Consider the following 25,997-nt stretch of genomic DNA (forward strand, 5'->3'; position numbering starts at 1 on the left):
ATGTTTCAGGCTAGGCAGGAATGAGAATTTCCAAGGAGGAGAAAAGAACAAGTGAGTCTCCCAGTCCTCTCTCCACCCATGTTCACACTGAAGCACCTAAAGATGAAATTTCCCCTTGGAAATTTTGGCTGGGATAGAAGCAAAGGGACTGCAAGTGGGAAAACCCATCCCTGCTTTCTCCTCAAAGCTGCTGTGGGATCTTGGGTCGTGGCTTCTTTCTGCTTTTTGTCCCTCTAAACAGAGACTCGGGATTTAGGTAAAAGAAATTTAAGAGATCTAAATTTCTTTTAACTCACCAGCTGCAAGGCACAGAGGAGCTGCAGCCTCCTTGGGGAGAGGAAGAGATCAAACTCGAGCTGGGAATCCTTCAGAGCCTCCAAGGAGTCACTGATTTCTGTGCCACTCACAGCACTCAGGCTCTCAGAGAAACACCAAACTGTGTCTGGAAGGGAGAGGTGCAGGGTATTCTGGCTCTTAGAAACCATCATTTTATTTAACAAATTTAAATACAGTTTGTTTAAAACTGAGAACAGACAGTGCAGCTGAACACACTCCATCCTGGCCAGGTCTGCTCACACCTAGCTCTGCTCCCCAGGGCAGCTCTGGGAAAGCTGGAAAAGCCCAGGATCCTGTGGCCAGAGCAAATGTGCAGGATTATGTTCAGGACTCCATCCTTTGCATTTTTCTGAAAGTTATTTCCCTCCAAGGAGGGAAGGTTGGAACCCAGCAGGGACTGGAATTCAGATTAGTGAACCAAAACATGCAGCTCGGAGAGGACATCAGTTGGAAACTATTTCAATGCTATGAAAACATGGTAGTCCTTGAGAAATGTCTCTTTCCACTGTAGGGTTTGCAGGCTGAAGGGAACTTGGAAGGCCAGCATAATAACAGAATAAATCTACTTGAGTGCAGAGTTTTAATCCAAGGTAACAATACCTGTTCCCATAGAGCAGCCAGCAGCATCCAACACTTTCTACCCAAGTAGTGCTTCAGCCATTGCATCTAAAAGGAACATTTTTGTAAAGGCTTCTGTGGCTGGGAACTAAAGAATGCGACTTTTCCCCAGTGGTTCTGATATACAGTGGGAGAAAATAACTTACAAAAAATATTTTCCTTTGAAACGGCAGGAAATACACAATGTCATTAGTCCAAGGGGAGACTTCTGCACCGTGAAGCCAACAATCAATCCCATTTTAATAGCTCTATGTGTTAGGGCTGAAAATAACCAAGTCTATTGCAGGATTACATTTTTCCCTCAGTTCAAAGGTAAAATTGTGCTTTAGACCTTTTTGAAAGAATTGGGACAGCGGGGTGGGGTGTGATCAAAGGTTTGACAAGTTATGAAGGGGGAGGGAATTTAGGCGTTTTGGCTGGGCAGACTGGGCCTGTTGTACCTCAAATTTTGATCTCAGCAGGTTTGTCAGTCTCAGAGTCACCCACAGCAGCAGCACCCAATTCCCACCTCTGCTGTGCTCTGTCTGTCTCTCACTGAGAGCAAAGCCCAGTTTGAGCACAGAAGCCACTTTGGTGTCACCAGCAGGGCAGAGGTGACTGATGTCCTGCTGGCAGCCACCTCCAGCCAGGTGCTGAGCAATCAGACAAAACAGAGCTCCACAATCCCCTTCCCAAGGGTGCTGCTCTGTCCAACAAGGTGACTGGGAACTGCTTTTCACACCAGGAGAGGAGCTGGGGCTGAAGGATACATTCCAGTCAAATGGGAAATGCACTACAATCACCTCTTAGCATCCACTCCCTAGTGTGACGCAGTTTTATTTTTAAAGATTGGAAATTTGCCTTTAAATAGGAGCACCCTGCAGAGAATCCCACACCTAATGCTCACAGGAACCAAATTAGGGCTAAACAGGACCAAATCTGGATGAATATTATGGGTATGCCCCCAACAATCTCATTACACTCCACTCCAAATTATTTTTTAGCATTTTTAGAGAACCACATGCTGGAAACATCATCCAGGATCAGTGGGGAACTGGTGGTGATCAACAGCTCCCTGATCTGTCCCTCCATCCCACTCTGGGGACATTCCCCAGGGGCCTTACAAGATGGGGACAACCTTCTAGCAGGGATAGGACAAGAGTGGATGGTTTTAAACGAAAAGAGGATAGATTCATCTAAGGATATTATTTTACAGTGAGGGTGGTGCAACACTAGCTCAGGTTGCCCAGAGAGGTGGGGGATGCCCCATCCTTGGGAATATTCATGGCCAGGAGCAACCAGCTGAAGGCTTTCCTGCCCATGGCAGGGGTTGGACTCGATGACCCTAAAGTCCCTTAACCCCCAACCCTGCTGTGGTTCCATGGACACAGGAATGTCACCCGAGCCGTGAAACAGAGGAAGGAAAAGAAGGAATACAGAGATGCTGAATGGGTTTGTTCTAACCTGCCTTGCTTCCCCCCCTCCCCAAACCCTTCCTGTCTTGTGCAGCGTAACAAACACTGATCAAAGTCGGTTCAAAATTAAGGGCTAAGGTGCCATCTCGGAAGGCAGCCGTCCCTCCACGGCCGGAGAGCTGCTCAGGCTGTCACACGTGGCCACCAGGTTCGTGTGTCTCAGCAAAAACCTGTCCCCAGGGGCAAAACCAGTCCCCGGGGTCACAGCCGTGTTCTCACCCTCGCCTCCAGGCGCTGCTGGCAAACATCCCCTCCTTGCTGGGCTCCAGCCCGGCGCTTCTCCCAGACGGAGCATCCTCGCCGGGAGCTGCCAGTCCTGGCGTTTCTGTGCTTTTCTTCTCCACCTCCGGAGCGTCTGCTTGTGCTCCGAGGCCGGGAGGAAGGGCAGGGGATCCGGGGAGGGTATGGATGCAGTGTTGCTTGGTTTCACAAGGCTAAAACTCGTGGCAGTCAGCAGAGGTCCTGGCTCCCGCCTGGCTGGGTGGGTGCTGCGGAGAGGAACCTTGCAGGCTGTGCATGAAGGAATCTTCTGCAAGAGACACAGGCAGCTCATTGCTGGGGAAAATTCACCACTGCTGAGCAAATCCATCCCTTCCTGCTCTTGTTTGTCAGTACTCAGGAGTGGCCACCTCCTCTCCCTGCAGGCCTGGCTCTGTACTGCAGTGAAAGGGAGTTGTGCGTTTATTTTTTTGCCCATAATAATGAAGGACAGCTCCACAGGCTGGGTGCAGATAAAGGTGAGCAGCTCATCCTTCACTGCTGCAAGCCCAGCAGAAATACCCAAGCCAGGGTAGGAACAAATACAAGTCAGCCATCAGTGTGTGTTCTTCCCTCTTTTCCCACCCCATGCTCTCCTTAGGTAAGCCAACACCTCAGGTGGGGTTTAATCCACACCTTGCCATGCTGGTCACTGCCTCTGTGTGGGTATAAATCAAACTCTTCCCTCAGAAAGCTGACTTAAAAATGCTTTTGCTGATACTGCTTTAGCTGCCCTCAGGTGTTTGCAGGTGGATGAACCCACACCCTTCACCCCTGTGCTTTAGTTATATTAGACAGTTAATATTAAGGCAACTTCTGCATAAATTCCTACTCCCTGCATTCACCCCCTCCCACCAGGTATTGAACATTTTATCTTAAAAATATATTAACTTTTAAAAAAGGAGAGATTAACTAATGCTCTTGAGAAGTTTAGCAGTAAGGGAAGGTCAGAGTGGTGAAAAATGGAAATGAAAAAGCACATTTAAAAGAGCTTTTCTCTTTCCCCTGCCATTGTCTAGCTTCTCCCTGCTGCTAGAAACATGTGCCCTTACCTGGTGGTCTCTGTTCAGCCACGCACAGTCAGATTTCCACATTGGGATCTGTGAATCCTTTCTTGCCCTCGTTCACCAGCACAGGCTTTTCCGTCCTTGTGTGCCAGACTAAAATCTGAAGAAGCCAGCAGAAGTCATTAGCTGCACCTCTCCAGTGCACTAACAAATATTCCTGCACATTAAATCAATAGTGCAATTTAACCAGCCACCCTGGAGCCTAATGGTGCATCCACCGCTGAGAGGGGCTTTGCATAAACCTTCATTTAGGCAGAGCTGCTGCTCTGCAGAATGCACAGTGCACAGAAATTACCCATTTACAGGGTGCTGCCGTGGGACATTAACCTGCTCCTTCCGTGGAGTTCCCAACAGCTCCAGGAAAGGCTCATCAGCCTTCCAATGGGGTAAGGCAGCTCCCTCCCAGCCAGGGAATCACAGCCCTGCTTCCCCACAGAGCCAGTTCCTGACTCTGCTTCTTGCTTATCCCCTCACACCCTTGGAAATGGAGAAATGCAAATTCCTGACAGTCTGCTCACAGTTGGTCATCACCCCTGCCTTTGGTTGGGGTGAAATAGAAACTGAATTTTTCAGCACATCCCTGAAGATGGAGAGAAGACACCAGTCTGCCCCCTAAACTCAGCATCACTTCTTTTTGTCACTCTTCAGTTCTTCCCAGACCCTAAAAAGCCAGGAGGGTCCCTGAGCTGGGAAGGACTCACTGCTGCTGCAGTGCTGTTGCAGCCTCTGCTGTCTCAGAGCTGCTGATGCAGGAGAGGGAACCAGAAGTTTCCCTTCTCCCCACGTGCTCTGGGCTGCACACATCCTCTCCCAACCCCATGGATCCCCTCAACCCCCTCCCCAATCCCTCTGGCCCCACACAGCCACCCCCTACTCTGTATTCTATTAAAACCCCTCTCCAGCTTGCTCAAAACACAAGTGAAGCTTCTCCTAACAGCTCCCCTCGGTCTTGGCAGCAAAGCTGCACAGGGATCAACATCTGTGGAGGAGAACTGGCAAAATCCGAGGTGGTTGAGTATTTCAGGGGGGCTATTATGGGAAATTGTTTCTACTCGCTGTGCTCAGACGGTTCTGGAAGCTGCTTAAAATCCTCTCCCCTCACTAGACTCAATTACACTCATTGCTCTCCCCCCCAGAACCCGCATTTATCCTCTCCCGGCAGGATTCCTGCTTCCCTTCACCTGTGCCTTGCTATTTCCCACCTCGCGGGGGTTTCCCTCCGGTTGCCATGACGATGCTCGCTGCATCCTGCGAGCCACTTCCACCCCGCCTTTGTGCGAAACCAGGGCACGCTCTGCCTCTGAAGGACGAACAAAGCCCTTTTCAAACCCTCCTGGTTCAAGAGGAGCACCTTCCCCCACCTTCCCCAGGAGCTTGTTTGACCAAATTTGCCTCTGATGTGAGCAGTCACCTCCTGCGTGGAGCTTCAATCTCTGCTCACAGCGGAGCAGTGCAGACCAACTGCTGGCTGGAGTGGGGCCAAAAACCCATTTCATCAACCCCACGACCACTTCAGAGCTCGCTCATCAAAGCCCCCCTTGATTCCAGAGCTCTCCCCACGGCTGCTGCAATTACTGTGCAGGAAAAGGCGAAACCAAGCAGGGCTCATGGGGGCTCCATGGGCAGAATGGATAAATCAGGTGCTGGAGAAATCCTGCAGCCAATTCTGCTCTCCCTGGCACTCCTGACAGGTCCACACTCAGCCCTGCTCGTGGGACTCACTCACACCCCAGCAGCTCCACTCCACAGGCAGAGGATCACAGCCACACATTAGCAGTGTTTTCCTTCAATTGGATCCCACTTCTGCGCCGTTACAGCCAAATGCCAAAAAAGACAGATTAAATGAGCTAAAATGGACCCATTTTTGGAGTTTGCAGCTCGATACAGCAGCTTTTACCATTTTTCATGCTGTGCTCTTTAACGTGGGAGGTAGATCACCATTTAGTACAGAAACATTTGCTTTTCCTTTCAGCCAGTGCTTGGTTTTTTCAACACGCAGTGTGTTTTATGCCTCAGGGAAGCTCTGGCTCTCTCACAAGAGACCAAACAGTGAGGGGGACAAAATATCTGACTTTTCCTGAGCCGTGGTTTCATACAGGTCACCTGAGGGATTCCCCTTTTAAATTGCTCCTGCAAAACCCTTCCACTCATTCACAGCCCTGCCATTGGGAGTCACAGGACTCCAAAGAGATCTAGGAGATGACAAGGATTCATCTCCACAGCAGAGCAATTCATTGTCTTCCACCAGGAGATGAAAGAGCAAACAGGAGAGTGTGACCTGGAGTGGCAGGGGGTTGCAGGATTTCCAGCACTCAGACCCTTCCAGGAGTGATTCAGGAATTGTTGATTGAAATTGAGACTATAGAATGTGAAGGAAAAGAGACATCAGGCTAAAAGGGCAGGTTTGCTCCCTGTTCTCCAGCCTGACAACAAAATTTTCCCAAATGTGGCATTAATGCTGCCCTGTCTCTCCTTTAATCCTGCCTGGCTGAGCTCACTGTAGATTGTTCCCTTGGCTATTAATACAAAATGGAGAGCAGAATTTCTCCCACTTTCATCAGCCTCATAGGAATGGCAAATCTCAGACAATCCTGTGCCAATGGATTGAAGAGAGGATGGTTTGCTTTGGGGTGTGGAGAAATGCACAAACAGCAGAGCTCCAAATACAGACAACTCTTGCAAAGCCTTGTTTCCCTACAGCTCCAGGATAAACCAATCCTTCCCTCCTGGTAAGGAGGGATAACTTTCTCCTCAGCAATTAATACCAACTTTCTTTACTTTCTCCTTCACTTTGGGCAGCTCCCAAATCCAAGAAAAAAAGCAGGATATGTGGCCTTTGGCCTAATCTCCAGCTTTTTGCAGGAGCGTGTGTTTGCAGGCTGAATTCTGATCAATATTACCAGAGCAGCAATGCACACAGGGAAGGCAGCATTTCTGGAGAACAGATGTCTGTGCTTATCTTCCACATTCCTCTGATCCCCCCTTAATGACTCCATCTAAGCACATCATCATTTTTAATGTAAATCTCCCTGCAAAGCAGGTGTGTGGTTATGTTTAACAGAAGCAAAGCACGACAAGCGCTGGGAGCACAGGGGAGAGAGGAACCTGTGCTTGGATTTTGGGGTGAGAGGACCCCAAGACTACAGCTGGTGCAGACTCTGGTCCTGGGGAAATGGGTGAGTGAAACCAGAAATGGAGCCTTGCAGGGAAATGGAGGCTGCTGGCAGCAGAGCCCAACCTGCAAAGCTGCACTCGGAGCCTGCCAGGAGCAGACAGCATTCAGCACAACAAGGACCCTTGTGAGCTCTCCCAGCCCAGCCAAGAAAAGAAACTCAGTCTGCTTCCGATGCTGGGCAGCAATCCCTGCTTCCTGCTCCCCATCCCTGCCCTGCCCCTCCTGGGTCATAGCCCTGCCTGGCTCCTGCCTGGAAAAACCCTTTTCCTTCCTCTCCTTGCTCCACGTGTTCCTCCAGGACTGTCATTTCTCACCCCCAGCCTTAGCACAGCTTCTGTCCAACAGTTTATCTTCCCTACAGTTATTTATTTACAGCAGGGACAATACACCAATAACTGGCCATGGAGTAAACAGCCCTAATCCTCTGTACAGCAGCCTAAAAGCAGCCTGGCTGTCTCTCCTGCCTGTTGGAAACACATTTATTTCCTCACAGCGCCCAAGAACAGCGATCTGATTTTAATCCAATCTCCTTCCCCACCCTTGAGAGGCTGGTTGTGTTATTTGTCCCAGCGTTGGACAGCCATAGCCACAGACATGGGCATTCAAAAAAGAAACACAGCAGGTATCAGATAAAAACCCAAACTTGCTCCTTCCCCTGGGCTCCTCCCCCTTATTCCTGGATTCCTTGCAAGGAACATTGAGATCCCTGGTTTTTTCCACGGCCAGGGGATGTGCAGCAGTGCCATGGAAATCAGGCAAAGGGTACTGGTCATGTTTTCCTTCCTATCCCAAAAAGATGTAGAGACCTCAATCCAACACTGGGACTGCTGGCAGTGACAACTTATTTGCACTAAAAGAATAATCCTGTTGGGGTAATTAGGCAGTAAAGACTCTCTAAATCAGCCTGGCTGATGTTTGTAACAGACAAAGGGGTGAGGGTGCTACACAGGGGTCTCTGACCTCAGAGGGACCCCACACACCCTGATGTTTAGGGTGTCAATCAAAGCCCTTGCCAGCAGCTGATGGGCTGTGATTGATGCCTGTCACACAAACCACCTTTGTCTCATGGTGTCCCCTGTCATCCCAGACTGATTCATCTCTCATCTCGGACTGGGAAGTCGTCAGGAGGAGAGCCAGCAGTGTGCTCTGAGTTTTTCTGTGTTATTCAGCACACAGGGTCCTGCTCCATGACCCAGCAATGTGTACAGTCAATATTTATCAGTCAGCTGACAGCACTGATTCCCCCCCAGATGAAGCTTCCCCATGGAGCTCAAAGCAATATCCCAGCACTGAAACATTTCTATATCATCCCTGACACAGAAAGATCCAGGTTTTTGTGGGCAGCTGCAGCTCAGATATTGCACAGATGTCAGGAGGGAGAAGACAACTTGGCACCAAGGCAGTGACTGTGTGAACAGCCCTTCCCTGCAGCCAGCAAAGGCTGTGGCTGCTGCTCCTGGGGTGCAGCTCCTGTGGGCAACAGAGCCAGACCTCAGCCCTCAAACCCCCTCAAAATTCACTTTAAACAACTGACATGCATTTCACCCATGGAATTCCCTGCTCCAGAGCATCAGCAAAGCCACAGGAAAGCCTACCTTCAAAATAATATTTTTTAAGAAAGAGCAACAGCTACAGGGGAGAGAAGACTCTGTGTTTCAAGGCTTATGGCAACCACTAGCAGCCTGCAACCAAAACAGATAACTGCCCTCCACACATTTTAGTGTGCCATCACCCATTCCCAGCTCCCTTGAAATGGGTTTGTTTGAATTTGAATCTTCAAATAAAGAGGAATAGCCTGCAGGAGACTGAGGGGAGACCTCCTAACTGCCTGCACAAGGGGCAGTGGATGGACAGGCACTGATCCTCCTGGTGAGCAGGGACAGCACCCAGGGAACGGCTGGAAATGCACTGATCCTCCTGGTGAGCAGGGACAGCACCCAGGGAACGGCTGGAAATGCACTGATCCTCCTGGTGAGCAGGGACAGCACCCAGGGAATGTTTGGAAATGCTCAGGGGAGGGTCAGGTTGGATATCAGAAGGTTCTTTCCTCAGGGGGTGTCAGGCAATGGGCACAGCCTGAGGCTGCCAGAGCTCCAGGAATGTTTGGACAGCACTGCCAGGGATGCCCAGGGTGGGATTGCTGGGGCAGGAGTTGACCTGGACGATCCCTGTGGGTTCCTCCCAGCTCAGGATATTCCATAATTCCCTGCAGTGATGGAATGACAGGGCTGCCCAGGGTCTCTCCCCTCTCCGAATCCCCCAAACCCCAGCTGAGATCGAGGCCATACCTTAGTGCAATTGGCAGCCTTGGGCTCGAGGTCGCTGAGGGTCACCAGCTCGCGGAGCAGGCTGCTCTCCTGGTAGCCGCCCTTGACGCCGCGCAGTTTGAAGTAGGCCTGAGAGCGCTGCAGGATGAGCCGCAGGTTGACGGCGAAGCCGGCCATGTCGATGGCGAAGGGGCGGTGCGGGTCGAACACGGTTTTCCAGCCGTACACCTTGCCCGCCGCGTTCACCTTGGGCGCCTCGTAGCGCAGGCCGCCCACGAAGGCCACCGGCCACACCGACACCTTCCTGGTGCTGCGCATCTGCGGGCGAGCGAACACAGGCCGTGGTGGCCACATGGAGCGAACACAGGCTGTGGTGGCCACATGGAGTGAACACAGGCCGTGGTGACCACACGGAGCAAACACAGGCTGTGGTGGCCACACGGAGCGAACACAGGCCGTGGTGGCCACACGGAGCAAACACAGGGAGTGGTGGCCACATAGAGCTTCCACATGGTGCTCCCATCTTCCCTGGGATCCAACATCCCCAACAGCCTGCACGCTGCCCCGAGCACTTCCACCCCGAGGCACCCCCAGGTTAAAAGTTTTATATAACTTTAGTCAAAGGGTTCTGTTTGTCTTTACCCCAGGAAAAGGAATTTTAGGTTTCTCTCCAGGGCATTGTTCCACCAGGTGAGGTCTGGTGGACTCAGCATATCAACAGACTGGAGGAACTCAAAAGATAAAGAGCTATCAGCAGAACATCCACGGGACATCAGTGGCTATCTACAAACATCTACCTCCAGCAGAGGTGAAGACACCTGGTCAGGAAAGAACTGACAGAAAAATTGAAGAATGAAAAATCTAATTAACATCAGAGGCGAGGAGATTCAGATCCAATGGGAAACTGAATACTGAAGGTTTGCTCAACTCTGGACCAATGAACACTGACCCAATGCTTTTCTATGTATTTTAACTGCATAAAATATCTACAGAATCCAGTAAAATCCATGTGTGATGGAATGATTCTCTCTGCACACCCGGGCTGTGTGTGGATGAGCTGATTTCTGTGGTACATCCTGGCCAGAACAACATCCTGGCCAGATAACAAAGTAATGCCTTGGTTCTCTAACATTAAAAATGTTGTTGGAGGGTTTTTGTTTTTCCCCCAGTTTCGGTGACAGCACCTCAGACCTCATTGCTCACCTCTAAATTGTCACCTCCACTCCTCCCAGAGCTGGAGGAGTGAAGTGCTTTGGAAAGTGCCAGCTAACAATGAGAATCACCACAGAAAAGGGCAGGACTCAGCACTGAAAACAAAGCTGCCAATAAGGAAACATCTCTGGGGTTTCTGAGTGGGGTTTTTGTCCAGCTGTCGGGCTCCACATGGGCAAACCAAGACACAGGAGGGAAGCACCTTGTCCAGTGCCACCTGGAAATGCATGTCTAGGAAGAAAGTTGGTCTCCACTGAAGTATTTAAGCTGCAATCTCAACCCAAGGGCCACAGTAAGGCTAAAAGCATCTCCACACTGAGGCACTGCTGCTCACAGCCTCGGGGACAGCTCAGAATGTCCCCAGCCATCCCCAGCAGGCAAGACAGTCCTGTCTCGCTGCTCCTGCCCTGTGGAGCACTGCCTCTGCTCCCTGGAGTGCCCAGAAATAGAGCAGAGCCACCAGGGGCCCCTGCAGCCGCCTGTCCTTGCCAAGGCAGATGCTTCGGATGCCACTCTGCCCGCTCAGCTCGCCCCCAGCCCTGCCCTGCTCCCTGGCAGGCTCAGCCTCCCGTTCCACTCTCAGCTCGCTCTCTTAGATCAGGGATCTCCCAGAGCTAATCTCATCACTGCTAATTACTGCAAACGAGAGCAGAAGAGCTCTGGCACTTGCCCTTCTGCATTATACAGCTGCTAACGGCAGCCCCCGTCCACAGGGAACAATAATGTGTGTCTCCTGCATTTCACATCACATTTCCTTGGCTCAGTGACCTTAACTGCAGCGACATATCAGAGAGGAGAAGCCTCTACGAGCACAGCACACGAGTGAATGAAGGAACCCTTTCTGCTTTATTCATGTGAGGAGTCTGTCTCAAGATGCTGCCAGAGCCAGCCTCAAAGGGGACGGGGGAAGAAAGAAATTCAGTCTGAATTCACTTTCAGCTTTCAAAGCATGCATATTCCTGTGGCTGTGCAAGCTAAAGTGAGAGCCATCAGGGATGGGAAAGAGGCATGGATGAGGAAATAAATAGGAGATCCCTGGTAGGAAAACTGGCAGCTGGTGGAGGAAGCAATCCTCCTTTCTTGTCCCTTGCTGCGGGAGTTTGGTGTCAGGAGAGGAAGGGAAGGAGTAATTTCTGAGCTGGAAGCCAGGTGAGCTACCTGGCACTGTGAGACCATTCAAACCTGCAGACAGGAGTTCATTTAGAGCCCCAGTCGGAGTGGAACAGAAAACAAAGGTGGGAAAGCAGGTGGAAGCCTTTCCCTGCTCAAGCCTAACCAGATTGTCAGGACACGCTGAAATTCAGCCCTGGAGCTGCAAACTTCCAGGGGGAGATCTCAGCCCCTCTGCCAGCAGCCTGGGAGCATCCAGGAGAGAGGAATTGCTCCAGGGGGGAAAAGCTGCACACATCTCCTGGCACAGAGACATCCTCACCCAGGCAGTGCACGGAGAGCTCTGCTTTTCCAGGAGGGGAAAAAAGCTCTGACAAACTCCTCCTCCTTGCATGTGCAGGAGACAAGCAAGGAGCAGAAACAAGCATAGAAAACATCCCTGAACAAGAGATCCTGGAGATGCTGTGGCTGTGCTGACACAGCTCAGGGGTAGCTCTGACAGGGGACGGTGAGGAGCTCCTGACAGCCACGGAATTGATCCGCGGGGTGGGAGCAAACAAATGCCAACGGCAGGGAGGGAAAAGGAGCCCCAGGGACTCCTCAAATAAAAACAGACAGGAATTCACAGACAGCCAAGTGGTGGAGGAGAAAGGTGGATAAGATCAGATCGGCTGGAAATCTCCGGGATGAGGCACAGAAGGAGGATGGGTGAGGTTTCTTTGCACGTCGGACAGCAGGGGATGTTCCAACCCTAGCCAGGCTCCCCACAGGGGAAGGCAGCCCATCATTAGCTCCCTTTCCAGTGCCTCCTGATCACAGTCTACAGACAACCCGGGGTTCCCATTGCTTCCCACGGGATGCTCTGACTCCGGAAAACAGACAGGGTAATGGAGAAACCCTGAGCACAGCTGCACTGAACGGACAGGACTAACTAGCTCAGCACAGGACAAGCACAGCATCCCTCACAGCATCATCTCTCACCCCCTCCCCGCGCTAATCAGCCCCAAAGCCACACCTTACCTCCTCGAAGAGCTCCAGGCTGTAGGTGTTATCATCATCAGCGAAGTAAACAATGCCGGGCTGGCTGTTGTTCTTGTTAAAGGTCTCCCTCAGCCACCGCAGGGCCAGGTTCCTCTGCATGGTGCCGCGGGGGATGCGCGGGTCCCGCATGTCGCCGCGCAGTTTGTAGTTGCGGGGTGTCTCCACGTTGAGGTGCGTGTAGTTGAGCCCCGTGTCCCGCAGCAGGCGGGTGATGAGCGGCGTGCGGCGCTGCGCATCCTCCACCAGGATCCAGTGCAGGTTGGGCACATGCAGCAGGGTGTTGGCCAGGCGGGTCAGCTCTGCCTTCTGCACCGGCCGGCTGTAGGTGGGAGTGACCACGTGGATGGTGGGCAGCGTGTCCGACCACGGGGGTGGGCGCGTGTAAACGTACTCTGTCCTCACCACCTCCACAATGTCCCGGTCCGACAGGCAGTATTCCTTGGAGTCCAAGCCTGCAGCGAGATCACGCTGGGAGTCACCACCATCATCTGGGCAAGGGCATGGAGAGAAGAGAAAGCCGCATGGGCTCAGGCGTCCGGCACTGCCCGGCTGAGCCAGGGCTGCTGCCACCAGCGGGTCACCCTCGGGGGGCCAAGGAAACAGGCTTGGTGAGTAAGGACAGGGATAAATAAAGGAATCAGGGACAAACAAACGTGAGGAAAGAAGATTTCTGCTGCTAGAAAAACAGCACTGAGAAAGGGCTGAGAGCTTGGGATAACTGGGCTGAGTGCTCACTACAAGCAGCTTCAAAAAGCACCCAGAAGTGAGAGGGTTGTAGAACAAGTAGATCTAGATAAAGAAAATAGCAATGTGGATAGATGAGCCATTATTCCTGAAGAGATCCAGTGCTCTGGGCACCACACTCAGGACTCACAGCTCTGCACTCAGAGCACCTGGGCTGGGAGAAAGGGAAATTACAGGTGGAAAACACCAGAGCAGTGAAAATCCCCAGCACTGCAGTGCCCCACTGCTCTCAGACAGGCACAGATGGGGCACAGAGGAATGGGGAGAGACACACTTCAAACCCAGCAATGGAGAGTGGAAATTAAAGCCTGTAATTGTGGGCTTTTTCCTGCATAGACTTTCCCTTGCCTCTGACTAACATCCCTCAAAAAAGCCCCACCAGCCTCTGAACATAACAGCCCACTCAGGGCTGCAGATGTGAGCAATGAGCAGCCTAAAGATGGGATACACTCATCCAAACATATAAAATCCCTGCAAATTGTTCCCAATCAGCTCACAGGAAAACCAATATTGACACACCTGCCGCTTTTCCAGGGTGCAACTCCTTTGGTTTGCACTGCAGAGCAGCAGGAATGCCATGGTCTGCAGAGATGAAGGGAGACCCCCACTCAGGATGTAAGCCTGCCTCTCCAGTGGGCACACAGCTCTTTGAGCCACAGATTTTTGCAAAATCAGGTAACTACCAGGAACTTGAGATGAGAAAGAACAGGAACAGAGAGCCATTAGATCTGACCCAGCAGGGGACTACCCATGGCTTTTTCATAGCAGGTTATTCTTCCAGCAGCACAGACTTTGATACCTGAACCAAACCAAGGCCTTGTTCTCCATGGCACTGACAGGGCTGGGGTGGATATTTGGGGGAGGGAAGAGGGTCCATGTTGATAGCAGACCCTGTGTAAGACAAAGCAGCTCAGCAGCACACAGCAGAGCTGTCTGAGAGCAGAGAACGCTGGAATCAGAAATCAATTTGTGAAATGCATTGGACACAGACACAAATGTAATTAGCCAGGACAGTGCCTGAGACAGTTTGCAAAGCCCTGCAGGTCAGAGCCTCAGCTGCAAACCCTGGCATGTGGAAGCTCTGCTACTCTGGGCATCTCTAGGTGCACATCTCTCTCAGCACCTGTTCGCAGAGGAGCTCAGAAATGCTTCACAAGGACAAAATGATTCCTCTAGAGAGCTTTCAGGTTGGTCTCTGCCACCACTCACTTTCCACTGGGGGCTCTGAGAAGCAGAGAAGTGCCTTATCAAGGTCATTGGTGAGTTCTTGACTGAGTCATTGGAGCAGTGTCTGCTGTAACTGCAGTGGCCATTCACAGAAAACAGCTTTTAGTCAAACTGCTGTACAGTCAGGCAGTGTATTTTTAGTAATTTAAAGTTCTGTTTTAGAGCCTAGCAGAGCCCTCATCCTCTGAAACACTATCCACCTTCCAGAAGGGATCACAGTCATTTTTCTCTGCCCAAAGCCTCAGGTGTGGCTGTCAGGAGAAAGGGAAAGCTGCTCAGGACAGACAACCTCCCACAACTCAAAATGCACATCAGAGAGTCCAGAAAAGGGATAAGCAGCTGTGGAGCATGAGGACAAACCCTAAAAGGGGAGAGAATGCCCCAGAGAAGGGGACCAGAGAGGATGAGAGGGAAAAAAAATGAGCTGGCCTTCTTCCCCCAGACCAGCCTGCCCTAGGCAGAAGGGCAGAACCAAGAAGGAAGGTGGCAGGAGGCAATGTGGCTTCTTCCAGCCCCCAAGAGCTCCCACAGCCCTTAGATATTGCTGCTGTGCCAAGAACAGGACCAAACTAGGATGCTGCTGGCCAAAAGGGTTCTCTCAGTGCTTCCTCCAGCCTCCTGGTTTGGGCTGGATTGACTGCAGCATGTGATAGGCGGTGTGGAGCTGACTTCTCAGAGCTTTGTAACTCCCCCAGGCAGGTGAGATATTGCTCTTGCCTTCTCCTTCAAGTGCAAAAGCACTGCTTTTCTGCTTCTCCAGAAAGTGCTCTCAGCCTCACTTCTCCCAGAGCAGCTGCCTGGAGTGGCAGCTTTGTTTCCTCCTCTCTCCCTTCCGCAGCTTTCCTGCTGGAATAACTGTGTGCAGTGGCCAGCAGGAAGGGAATCCTCTCCCAGGCAACAAAGAGAAGCAGCACTCTGGATTTGGGCCATGAAGAGCTCTCCAAGTGCCGTGAGCACATCCCATGAGTTGGATGCCTCTGAAGAAGCCCTAGGAGCTCTGGGCTGTTCCTAGAGCAGAGGTGGGGAAGCTCCTGCATGGGCATGGTCTGGGAGCTGAGATGAGCATGGCTGCCATGGAGAAATGAAATGAGAGAGGAGATGAGCACGAAGGGGGGATGCAGAGGCTCGGCATGGGCTGGTTTGGTTTCTCTCACCCTTGTGCACTGCCAGCAGTGGAGCAATGGTGCTCTGGTGCCAGACGGTGATTAGCAGTGTCCAGGGCAGAACTATCAGCACGATAGCCAGGATGTCTCGTCTCTTCGGCATCTCCAAGACTGACTGGACCCACAGCTCCTCATTACCTGACAGTGAAAACCCCAGAGACAGAACAGCAGAGCACATGGAGAACAGAAATAAATGGGCAGGAAGGAGCAAGGACAGAGAGAGAGAGCGCGAGAGAGGGAGGGAGGGAGAGAGCAGCGAAGGCGACACGACTCGTGGGTCTTACCAGTGCTTACAACCCACCCATTGCAGAAGCAGGTTTGGAGAGGCCTTGGCTGCTGAGCCCAGGAGCAGGAGGGCACTTGTGCAGGAACTGCTGGAGCTGCCAGCAGGAGCCTCAGGGACTCATGGGGAAGGAGACCTGCAACACAGAGCAAAGGCGAGTAGGCAGAGAAAGAAACAGAGCTCCCAGAGCTTCCCGGAGAAGAATAAACCCCACGGAGGCAGAGAGCAGCAGCAATGTGTCCCAACCACTCCAGGGAATGCCTCCTGGGTGTCCAGGGCCTTGCTTTTCCTTTGCATCCCCTTGCCAAGCAAGTTCCTCTTGCCATCCCTCTTGTCAAGTCCCTCTCAGCTTTCACTGAGTAAAAACTGCTCAGTTCTGCAGTGTCTGAGCCATCCCAGTGGAAAAAACCTTCCCCACGAGCCAGCCAAGCCCAGGGAAGGAGCAGAGACACCACTGCCTGACACACCAGCCCATGCTGTGACCCCCCAGCTCCTCTCCCTTGAGCTCTTGGGGTGGCTGCACCTTTTTTTCCGGGAGATCCCACATTTTTCCCACCAGCATCCCCTCAGCCCATCCCATCCCGACGGCATCTCCAACACAGCCAATTCCAGCTCAGCCTCCCCACAGCCTGCTCAGGTTCATCCGCTCTCGGAGGTGCTGTGCCTGGAGTATATTAAAGTGCCACAACGGCTTAGTTTGACGCGACACGAGCGCATACAAGATTTAAGCAGGCTGTGTTTTATCCTGGCGCCCTGGCGAGCAGAGCTCGGCACTTAGCGGGGCTGCCGGGCGGGGTGGGCGCTTTGCAAACACGGGTAGCAGTTTAGTGCCACTGCTCCCACGGGGGAAAGCATTAGAGGCTGCTAAAAGGGCTGCACTGCGGGCAGGGAGAGCCCAGGGATGCTGCAGAGGGGAAAAGCTCTGCTCTCCCACTGCCAGGGATCTGGGAATTATTAGATCTTCTCTTAAATCAGAGCTGCTGAAGCCTGGGCTCTTGATGCTGCGCTGCTGTGCAAATGTTTTCCAAAAGATGGCTTGTTCTTGGTTGCATCCTGGAGAAATCCAGGTTCAGATCCCTGATTAGCCCAAATTGGATTGATCTGAGTTTCCCTTGGCCACTGGGCTGTACAGCCAGCCCCCGGCACTGAGCCCACTTGGAGCGAAGTGGCTCCAAGAACTGACAGGTTTTTCCTCTAAAGGAATCTTGCAATCAAGCGATATTCAAGTGGTTGGACAGAACCTGGTTCTTCCAAAGCAGCACTTCAATCACAGAGGTATTAATTTCCCAGAGAAAACAAGAGGGAAGGAGGACATAGGTTGGACTTTGTCCTTAACAGCGACATGTAAGTGCTCTTCAACTAAAGTTTCAGTGAATACACCTTTTCCCCACATGTACAAAACCCAAACACGTAGAAAAATTTCCAGCCAGCTCTAGCAAACAGCCAGTCTCCCTGTCAGAGCTCTCTCCTTTATTTCCAGAATTGGTGAAAGCAGCCTCGTTCAGACCAAATAAACCAGGGAGGAAGAGGAGGAATTATTCCAGCAAGCATCAGCCTTCTGCTGCATCCCCGTCCAGCTCTTGGAGCCAGAGAAATCCCACTGGCCTCGCTCTGCCAGAGCACAGTGCCCTCAGGAAAGAGCATCTGGCCCCATCCCTGCTGTCCCTGCAGTTGCTGACCGTGCCTGAACAGAGGACATGGAGTGTTGGCATCTTCTGAATCCTCTGATAAAGCTGGAACATGTTCCTTGAGCATCCCTGGAGGGCAGGGCTGTGAGGGGTAGCTGGAAACCTGAACACTCTACCTGGTGAAGTGTCTTCCCTAGAAATGCACCAAGGAAAGGATTGCCCTGCTGGAGAGGGGGTGGCAGCAAATGACAGCCAAAAAACCACTCAGAGCCCATCACAGCCCCTGGCCAGCTGCCACAGCGGGCTGGCATCACCAAATGCCCTGTTTGTCAAGGGCAGCCTCCTCCAGAGTGCCCCTACCTTAAAGATGCCTTTCCCTGCCTCCTGCCACTCCAGCCTCAGCTCAGCCTCCTCCCACGGGCCAGGCTGGGCTTGGCATGATGGAAAATGGGCACCTGGGGTGCTGCTCTGCTTTCCAACCCCTCAGCACGGCGAGAACAAGCAGTCTCCAATGACTCCTGCATCACTCTCTCCCCAGCATCGATTCCTCTCCATCTGCTCCAGAGCATTCAGCAGCTCCCTGGTCACTCACTGTGCAGCCCCAGCTGCCCAGGGCCAGCATAGCCCAGCAGAGAGAGCTGCCAGGGACAACAATGTTCCCTTCCAGGGACAGGCATGTTCCCTTCCCTGTCCCCCCGGAGCTGGCTGAGCTCTGTTTGCACCATTGGCACTTCTGGGCTGCAGATGCGACCCAGAAGCAGTGGCTGCAATTAATGTCCCCAAAGGGACACGACCCCAAAAGGACACGACCCCACGGTGGGTCCCAGGTGGTGATGGTTGGCTGGGAGGATGTGCAGCCAAAGCCTGACCCTCAGTTCTGACTGCCCAGACACATCCACAGAGCACCACAGGCTCGGCTGTGCAGCAGAGGCATTTACAAACTGCTAATTCCTGGAGGGATTTGCTGTTATTGATGACCCTGCCTGAAGGACGTGCTAAGAACTCCTCTGGGGCTGCTGTGAGCACTGTGAAATCTCCATCCAGAGCATTTCAAGCTTCCCTCTCAACACCCTGGTGCCACGGAGGGTCTCAGTGTGAGGTGATGCTGGCTCAGTGTAACAAAGCCACACTCCCCCTGCTCTGTCAGGTGTCAAAGGTGAAATCCATTTCCTTCCATGAACATCAGCCAGGAATGACGTGGGAGCCTGTGGTTTTACACTGCTGCTGAGAGGAGTCACAGCTTCACAGCCCGAGACAGGGGCTTGTCCTAAATCCCAAAATTCCCTTGTTGCCAAAGCCAGATGATGCTTTTTGTTGCTGTTTGTGGCACGAGATGAAAATTGGTCTGGGGAAAATGATGCTTCTCTTCAAGCATTCACTCTATCCCTTCCCATCATAACACCACTCTCCCTTTCCCTGAAAATGTTCCTGCTTTGTTCAGATTGTCAGTTTTAGATTTCTGCTATCTCCCCTTCCCCAGGGAAATGAAGGAGGAGGAACAAATTTAAACATCAATTAAAAATATCAAACTCTATTTCCCACTACAGAAAGTATCCTTCCTTTTTTTTTTCAGTTTGGAAAAGTGAGGTGAAAGACACAAATCAAAGTGATTTTGGGGTTAAAGTACTCCTAAACCAAAGGAGTTTTGCATGGTTTTGGGAAGAACTGAGTGCCACATGATGAAAGAGATTCCCATCCTCCGGCAGAGGGCAATGGTGTCGAGGAATGACAATATGGAAAGGGCACTGCTCTAATAAAAAAAAGCTTTAATAAATCCTGGAGCCACGTGTTAGTAACATGCTGGATTATTAAACACTGAAGGTTCTTTTTTTAAATCAAGTTAATTGGCATCAGCTCTGACACTTGCCATAGGAACGACTGATTTGATCTGCAGCCTTTATAGTCAGTTTTACCTTCATTCCTCCTTTGGGGCTGCTCAGCCCCAGTGTCATTAATCCTTGCTTTGCCCACGTTGAAGAGAAGTGATTTAGAAAATGTGAAACTAAAGAATGGCTTGATTTGAATTTGTTCATATACATCTCACCGGAGTAAAAACATTGTCTGGATGTAAAAAAAAAAACAAAACCACACTCCAAAAATCCCCAAAGAAACCTAGCAAACACTTCGTTGTGCTCCAAACCAGCCAGGAAATAACAAACAAACGCTGCCAAAACCTGCAACAAAAGCTTTACAAGGAAAATAAACACTCACACTTCGGGATATTCTCACCAATAGCTTTTCCCTCCTGGAAAAATATCCCAAATATCTAAACACAGCGTTCCTTTCACTTTTGCACCAGTGAAAGTCTGTTCCCTGCAGAGGGTTTGATCCCTGCTGGCAAATGATGCTGGGGTGGCACAAGGCAGAGCTGCTCCCTGTGCTCTGCCCACCCCAACCCACAACCCCTGTGACCCCAAAAATCCCTTCTGAATTCACACCCGAGCTCAGCCAGACGTCTGGCATGGAAAACAACCCCAGGGATGTCCTGTGCCCTTCCCAGAGGGGGAAACTGAGGCACAGGGTGGCCACAGCACGGCAGAAATTGGGGACAGAGGGGGATCAGGACAAGGGGACAGGCTGGATGGGGTTGGGAGCAAATTGGGATAGTGGGAGATGTCCTTGATCATGGAAAGGGGTGGGATGGGCTTTAGGTGCCATTCAGAGAAATTGTTTCGACTAAAAGGTGCTGGGAACAGAAATTTTAGTGTTTTATGCTACACCAAAGCTACAGATACGTGACAAACAAAAACTAGACATTCTCAAGGCATCGCCTTCAACCCAAATAATTCTGGAATTCTGGGATTCTGCAGCATTTCTGAGCTCCAGGTGTTCCTTTCCACACTGCTTGGCAGGGGATGGGCACTCCAAGCCTCTGCCTAAGATTTTTGGTATTTGGCAGAACAGGCTTGTAAAGCACAGGCTAAAAATAAAGGTAGTAATAAAAGCCTCTTGCTCGTTAATTACTCTGTAAGCCATTACTGCCTAAAAACCCCATAACTTTAATGGGGGCTATTATAAGTATAGTAGCAAAACTGTGGAGCTAATTACTGTTTAGTTATTAAGCAGAACATAGCCAGAACTGAGTAATGAGCACACAGAATTGCTGCTTCTTCGAGGGTTTAATCAGGGGTGGTGTTTTCAAGCTCAGATGCTCCCAGTCCAGGGGACAAAAGGACAGAGGATTTTCAGCCCAGCCCTTCCTGACAGCTCAGGCCAGCCCTGAGCTGATCTGTGCAGCACAAACCTTGGATTTGGAGTCAAGAAAGGGAGTGAGAATGATCAGAAATGGTTCAGATCTCCAGGAGAATTCTTCCAGCTAGGGGAGACTTGGATTCATCCATGGGAATGCAAATTGTGGAGCCAATGCTGTGATGGAGGGTGAGGGTTTGCATCATCTCTTCACCCAGCACTTATTTCCTTCTTTTAAAAATGAAAATAATTCCTATGGCCAGAAATATAGAAACAATGCATTCTTCTTTTTATTTATTTAAATTTTTTTAAAATTTCAGAGATTCAGAAATATTGGAAAAGCCTGGTAAGGAAGCTCAGTTTCAGGAGGCTGTTTCATCACTCAATATTTTCTCCAGCTTCACCTACAAACCACAGTCACTGCACTTTCCACACACACAGAGCCATTCCCTGTGCTTCCCAAATTCCACAGAAAGTGAGGCACAGAATTTCCCTGACCTTGCCACAGCTGAGGCAAAACCTGACCCACCCTTCTTCCTTCCAGCCTGAGCCCTGTTGCCACAAATGGGATCAAGAACACAGCTTATCTCCCAGGAAAAAAAAAAAAAATTAACCAAGCTTCTCAGAACAACACTTAAATTTTAAAGCAAGCATGAGTAAAGTGGATCAAGGGAGCTCAACACAAGCACAATTAGCTGCTGGAACTTATTGCCACAGGATACTGAGAAGAACAAGAACTTAACAGGATTCGAAAAAGGATTAGTTGTGTATGTGAATAAACTGCATATCCAGAATTAGAATGAACCACCCACCGGTTTGGAAAACATGTAAACCCTTGAGTTTCGGAGCTTCAGCCAAATTTTAACAAGCATCAGAAACTTCCTTTTCTCCAGATTAATCCACCCTATGCCAGAAGCAGGACAGGAGGTGTGGTGGCACTGTGGTGACTCTGCCTGCTCCCAAGGTTTCACTGCTTCCAACAGCAAGGCACCTCTGGTAAAGCTTTAAAAATTGAATTCATTGTCCTAAATGTGCTTTCTTATCCAGGTTCTGCACTGCAGTCATCACCACAGCGCCCAGATGCTGTTTGGATTTCTCCCTAACTGCAGGCACTCCCTCTCCTCGTTGCTCCAAAGACACAAAGGCATCTTTTCCAAGGATGGAAAAGGCAGGAATCCTTTCATCAGGTGATTTTGGAAAGGACTGGAGCTGGGCTTTGCAATCTTCTCGCGCTGAGCAAAGCAGGAGCAGAAAATGTCCCACTTGGCAGCAGCAGTGGTGAGGCTGCTGTGGGTCCTGGCAGAGCTTCCCCAGGAATGCCATCAGTTATAGGGACAGCCCTTCCTGAGGATCCAGGATTGCAGAGAGGACTCCTCTCTCCAGCCAGGAAAGCTGTGCCTTGACTCAGGTCGTGGATGAGAAAGCCTCTCCAGCACCCAATCCTCCTTGATGAACGGCTGCACTCGTTCACACATGGTTTTTAAAAAGCATCTCTGCCGAGATGAAAAGCTGCCTGACTTACAGCCCACTTCCAAAATAGAAAGGCAACTGGGAGTTGTTTTTCTTCGGGAAAAGTTGGTGGATTTTCGTTAAGGTTGCCTGTGGGTGAATGCTGGGGAAGGAGTGCTCCAGCAATTAGCTCCTTGCAGGGTTTCTCCACTGAGTCTCCTCCTCTGGTGACACAACTCACCTCGAGTTGTCCCCTCTGCTCAGCTCAGACCTCATCAGCACTGCCAGGATCACACATATTCCCTATTTCCACCTCTGTGGTCTGCACTGCACCTAATATTTTGTGCACCACTGCTTCCCTCAGATGTGAAAAAGTAACATTAACAAAGGATGACCCAATTTCAACGTGATTGGGCTCAATTCCAGGCCTTCATAACAGGCTTTGCATATGCTTTGTCCGAGGGGTTTGAAGGCACGTGCTGCCACGTGACACCTCATGGGAACAGGTCACAGTGACCAAACCTCCCTTTTCCAGAGGGAAAACCTCACCTTTCCAACCTGCAGGCCAGCAAACAGCACTTTTTCAGGATCTGTGAGGCTGAACCATCGAGCCAAATGTGTCAAGGCTTCCTCTGGACTTTCCTTTCTCCCTCTCCCCAAGGAAGCCTAACAAGCCAAACCAGTTCAACACAAAAGAATGAGAAAAGAACCCAGGCTGTGCTGCTCACTGGTGCTGGGCAAGGATTACATCACCTCCACCACTCCACAGCCTGTGCTGGTGGTGTCTGAGAGAAGCCTCAGGCTTTTCTATCCTGTCTGAATTAATGGTGAATTCAGAATTCACTGTGGGTGCATCTGGAGCCCTGGGCTGGTGGGATGTGCTGGGAGCTTCCCCCCCTTGTGCTGCACCTACAAAGTTCACAAACCTGACCCTTGAATGGCCCAGCAAGCCACAAGGTCTCATTTTATCCCCCAATTCCCAGAGTTCTCAATCCCAGACCTCTCTGTTTGCCAGGGCAGGGCAGGATAAACACCTTTGGCATCACCTGGGAGCAGCTCAGCAGCCCCACACCTGAGTGCTCCACAGCCAGCAGCACTCACTGCTAATTGCAGAAATAAATCCTGCTCTATTTAAAAAGAGTTATTAATAACCTGATGCTAATGTATGAAAGAAAAGGGGAGAAAGAAGCTCGCAGAGCTGTGAGCAAGTTCAGCCTCTCCCACTGCAGCAAGCCACCACTGGGCTCTCTAAACACCTTAGAAAGGGATTTAGTTCTCAAAAAATGACTATTCCCTTTTCAATGGCAAACATCAAATATCTCGAAGGTGTTTTTTTGCGAAAGCTGGGAGAAAAAACACGAAGGCAGCCAAATTCTCCATCACTCTTGGAAACAGCAGCTGCTGTAGGCACAAGTCCCTGCAGACAGAGGTGAAGTGGAAACTGCTTTGCAGGAGCTGCTGGATTCTGTGCACATGTCCAGGCTGGGAAATGCTCCAGCCAGGCAGCCAGGAGCATTCCTTGCCCTGGGAGCACGGGGAAGCTGCTCCTGCCGAAGGGAGGCAGAGTCCTGGCCGCGCTGTGAATTCCCACCCAGCATCTCCTCCACGCTCCTCCCAACACGTGCTGCTCAGGAATTCGGCAGGGAGGGAGCTGAGGGAGCCTGGAAGGAGCTGCTTTGTATTTCAGAGGCACCGAGAGCAGCCAGGCAGGGAATTTGAACTGAGGAGCGTCTGGGCTGTAAATTCACATCTAAATTTCTGCCTTATTGCAAACCACCTTTCCACTGCAGAGGAGCTGCCAGGTTCAGTGCTGCACCCTGAGCCCTCCTTCCCTTCTGTCCCAGCAGCACCCCAGCAGTGCAGGAATAGATTTATGGGGTATTTCCTGCAGGTTTTTATTCCTGTGGCCTCTCAGGACAGCTCAGCGTGGCACTCAGAGCTCCCTGCTTAGCAGCTGGTCAAGAAATCAACCACAACCACTCTGTCAGAAAATTCCCAGCTCCCACCCTGTTAGATGGCTCTTTTAAAGGGATGAGGCTCAGATCTCAGAGCTGGGTGCCCAAACAGGGCACAGAGCCCAGCACAGTCCTGTGACCTCTGCAGGAGTCACTAATGGCACTGAGGAATGAGCATTGATTCTGTGCTGCCATGGCGTGGGAAGGGAGGCAGGGGGGATCTGGCATGATTAAGCAGATGCCCAACTCTGGTTCAGCAGCTTGCAGCGCAATCAATCGGTGCTCACAGGCCATCAGAGCAGCCACAGACCTGCACATCCTGCTGGCAAACAGGAAGGTCACTTCTCAGTTGTCTCCCTCTGGTTTCTGGTCCCTGCTGAAATCCTGACCCTGCTGTGCCTGCCCAAAGGTGCTCTCATCCTTCTTCCCTCACCAGCTCCCTCCCCATGGAGCATGGAGGCTTTTGCCAGCCTTGGAACCTTTGGCACATCAGGATAACCTCCATTTGAGAGGCATTTGGCAGGGAAACGTTTCTTCTACCCCCATAAAACCCCTACATGCCAATCCAATAAACCAGGAGCTACTCCAGCACTGCCTGAGGGAATGGGATTTGGCTCTTCGAGGGAAAGTCACAGGCTGAATGAACCAGTTTGTCCAGCTTCCAGCCCCAGCCTGGTCTGACTCTGCCTTCCCTGTGGCTGAGTTATTTTGGCTCACCTCAGCCTGCTCCGGAGGTGAGATGGAAATCGCTGCCCACTTTTGGCCAGGAATCACTGAATCACAGGGCTGGAGGAGCTCAGGGGCTGCACACAGCCATGGCACAGCACTGGTGCCTGAGGTGCTGGCAAAGCCCAGCTCACACTGATCTCAGGGCCTGGAGAAGATAATTTCTCCTCATTTTGGGCTCAGCCCTTCTGAATGAGAAATGGAGCAGCCAAGGAGAAGCTGGAGACAGAGTGAAGCTGACAGTTTCACAACTCCAACATCAGTGAGCACAAGGCTGTCACAGGAAGAATGACACCTGTGAGTTCTGTCCCCCACCAGCATCACCCTCCAGCCCCTGCCCTTCCCAGGAGCATCCTCACCCCTTGAAAAAATCCTTGTCCTGCTTGGCCAAGCACCTTCCTGCCTCCAGATATTCCACAGAGTGTCTCAGCAGCGTCACTCTGCTCTCCAGGTGGCTGAGGGCACAGCCAGACGTGCCTGAGGGACACCCAGACTCCCCTGCAGGCTTTGACTTGCAAGGTGAGGTGCCAGACGAGCCCTTGGGGAGCTCTGAGCAAGTGGAGGGGTTTGTAATGGCTGCTCCAAGAATATTGTAATCACGCAGTAATTATGGCGCAGCTCAAATCAACCAGGCAAATTGCAGCGTTATTATTACGACTGTCACCGACCTGCCTGGCAGGGAGCAGGGCTAAGGAATATCCATAGAGCCTCACCACACTCCCTTCAGCCCTGTCCAACCCACCTCTGCCAGCCTGGCAGCTTCCTCCTGCCCAGGACCACATCTGTATTTCCTCAGCTGCATCTCAAGGTACCACACTCCATCAGTCAGGTTGATTTTACCTTTTTTTTGGTTGTTTTTTAATTAAACGACTATCTTCAAGCACAAGAGCAGCCCTTGTGATTTGATTGGAACTGTCAGTCTTTCAAATGTCATTCCTACAGATGACTAATCTTTAAAAACATGAGTTACTAAACTCATTGACTCAGTTGATAATGAGCCAGAGCAGAAAGGATGGTTGAGACAGAGGGAGGAACCAGAGCTCTGAAGGTGCTGCATGGAGCCCTTCTGCAGCTCGAGGGACTGGGGATTCCTGG

At 51.2% G+C, this 25,997-nt stretch overlaps 1 protein-coding gene across 6 annotated transcripts in view; it reads right to left on the reverse strand.

Annotated features, from left to right (window-relative positions):
- Nucleotides 1-472: 472 nt before the first annotated feature.
- Nucleotides 473-25,997, reverse strand: part of B3GAT1 (beta-1,3-glucuronyltransferase 1) — a 34,265-nt gene continuing 8,740 nt past the window's right edge. The window contains exons 2-7 of one of the 6 annotated variants that reach the window (XM_085081964.1): nt 15,957-16,091; nt 15,664-15,810; nt 12,518-13,026; nt 9,197-9,493; nt 3,719-3,833; nt 473-2,937 (exon numbers count right to left, since the gene is read on the reverse strand). In XM_085081964.1, the coding sequence (XP_084938090.1) occupies nt 3,747-3,833; nt 9,197-9,493; nt 12,518-13,026; nt 15,664-15,775 (1,005 nt within the window). In that variant the 5' untranslated portion in view covers nt 15,776-15,810; nt 15,957-16,091 and the 3' untranslated portion in view covers nt 473-2,937; nt 3,719-3,746. The other 5 variants (XM_085081961.1, XM_085081960.1, XM_085081962.1 and 2 more) reach the window with 5 other exon arrangements.

This window comes from Lichenostomus cassidix, chromosome 24, assembly GCF_008360975.1.
Source record: "Lichenostomus cassidix isolate B80296 chromosome 24, HeHo_3.0, whole genome shotgun sequence".
Classification (NCBI taxonomy): domain Eukaryota; kingdom Metazoa; phylum Chordata; class Aves; order Passeriformes; family Meliphagidae; genus Lichenostomus; species Lichenostomus cassidix.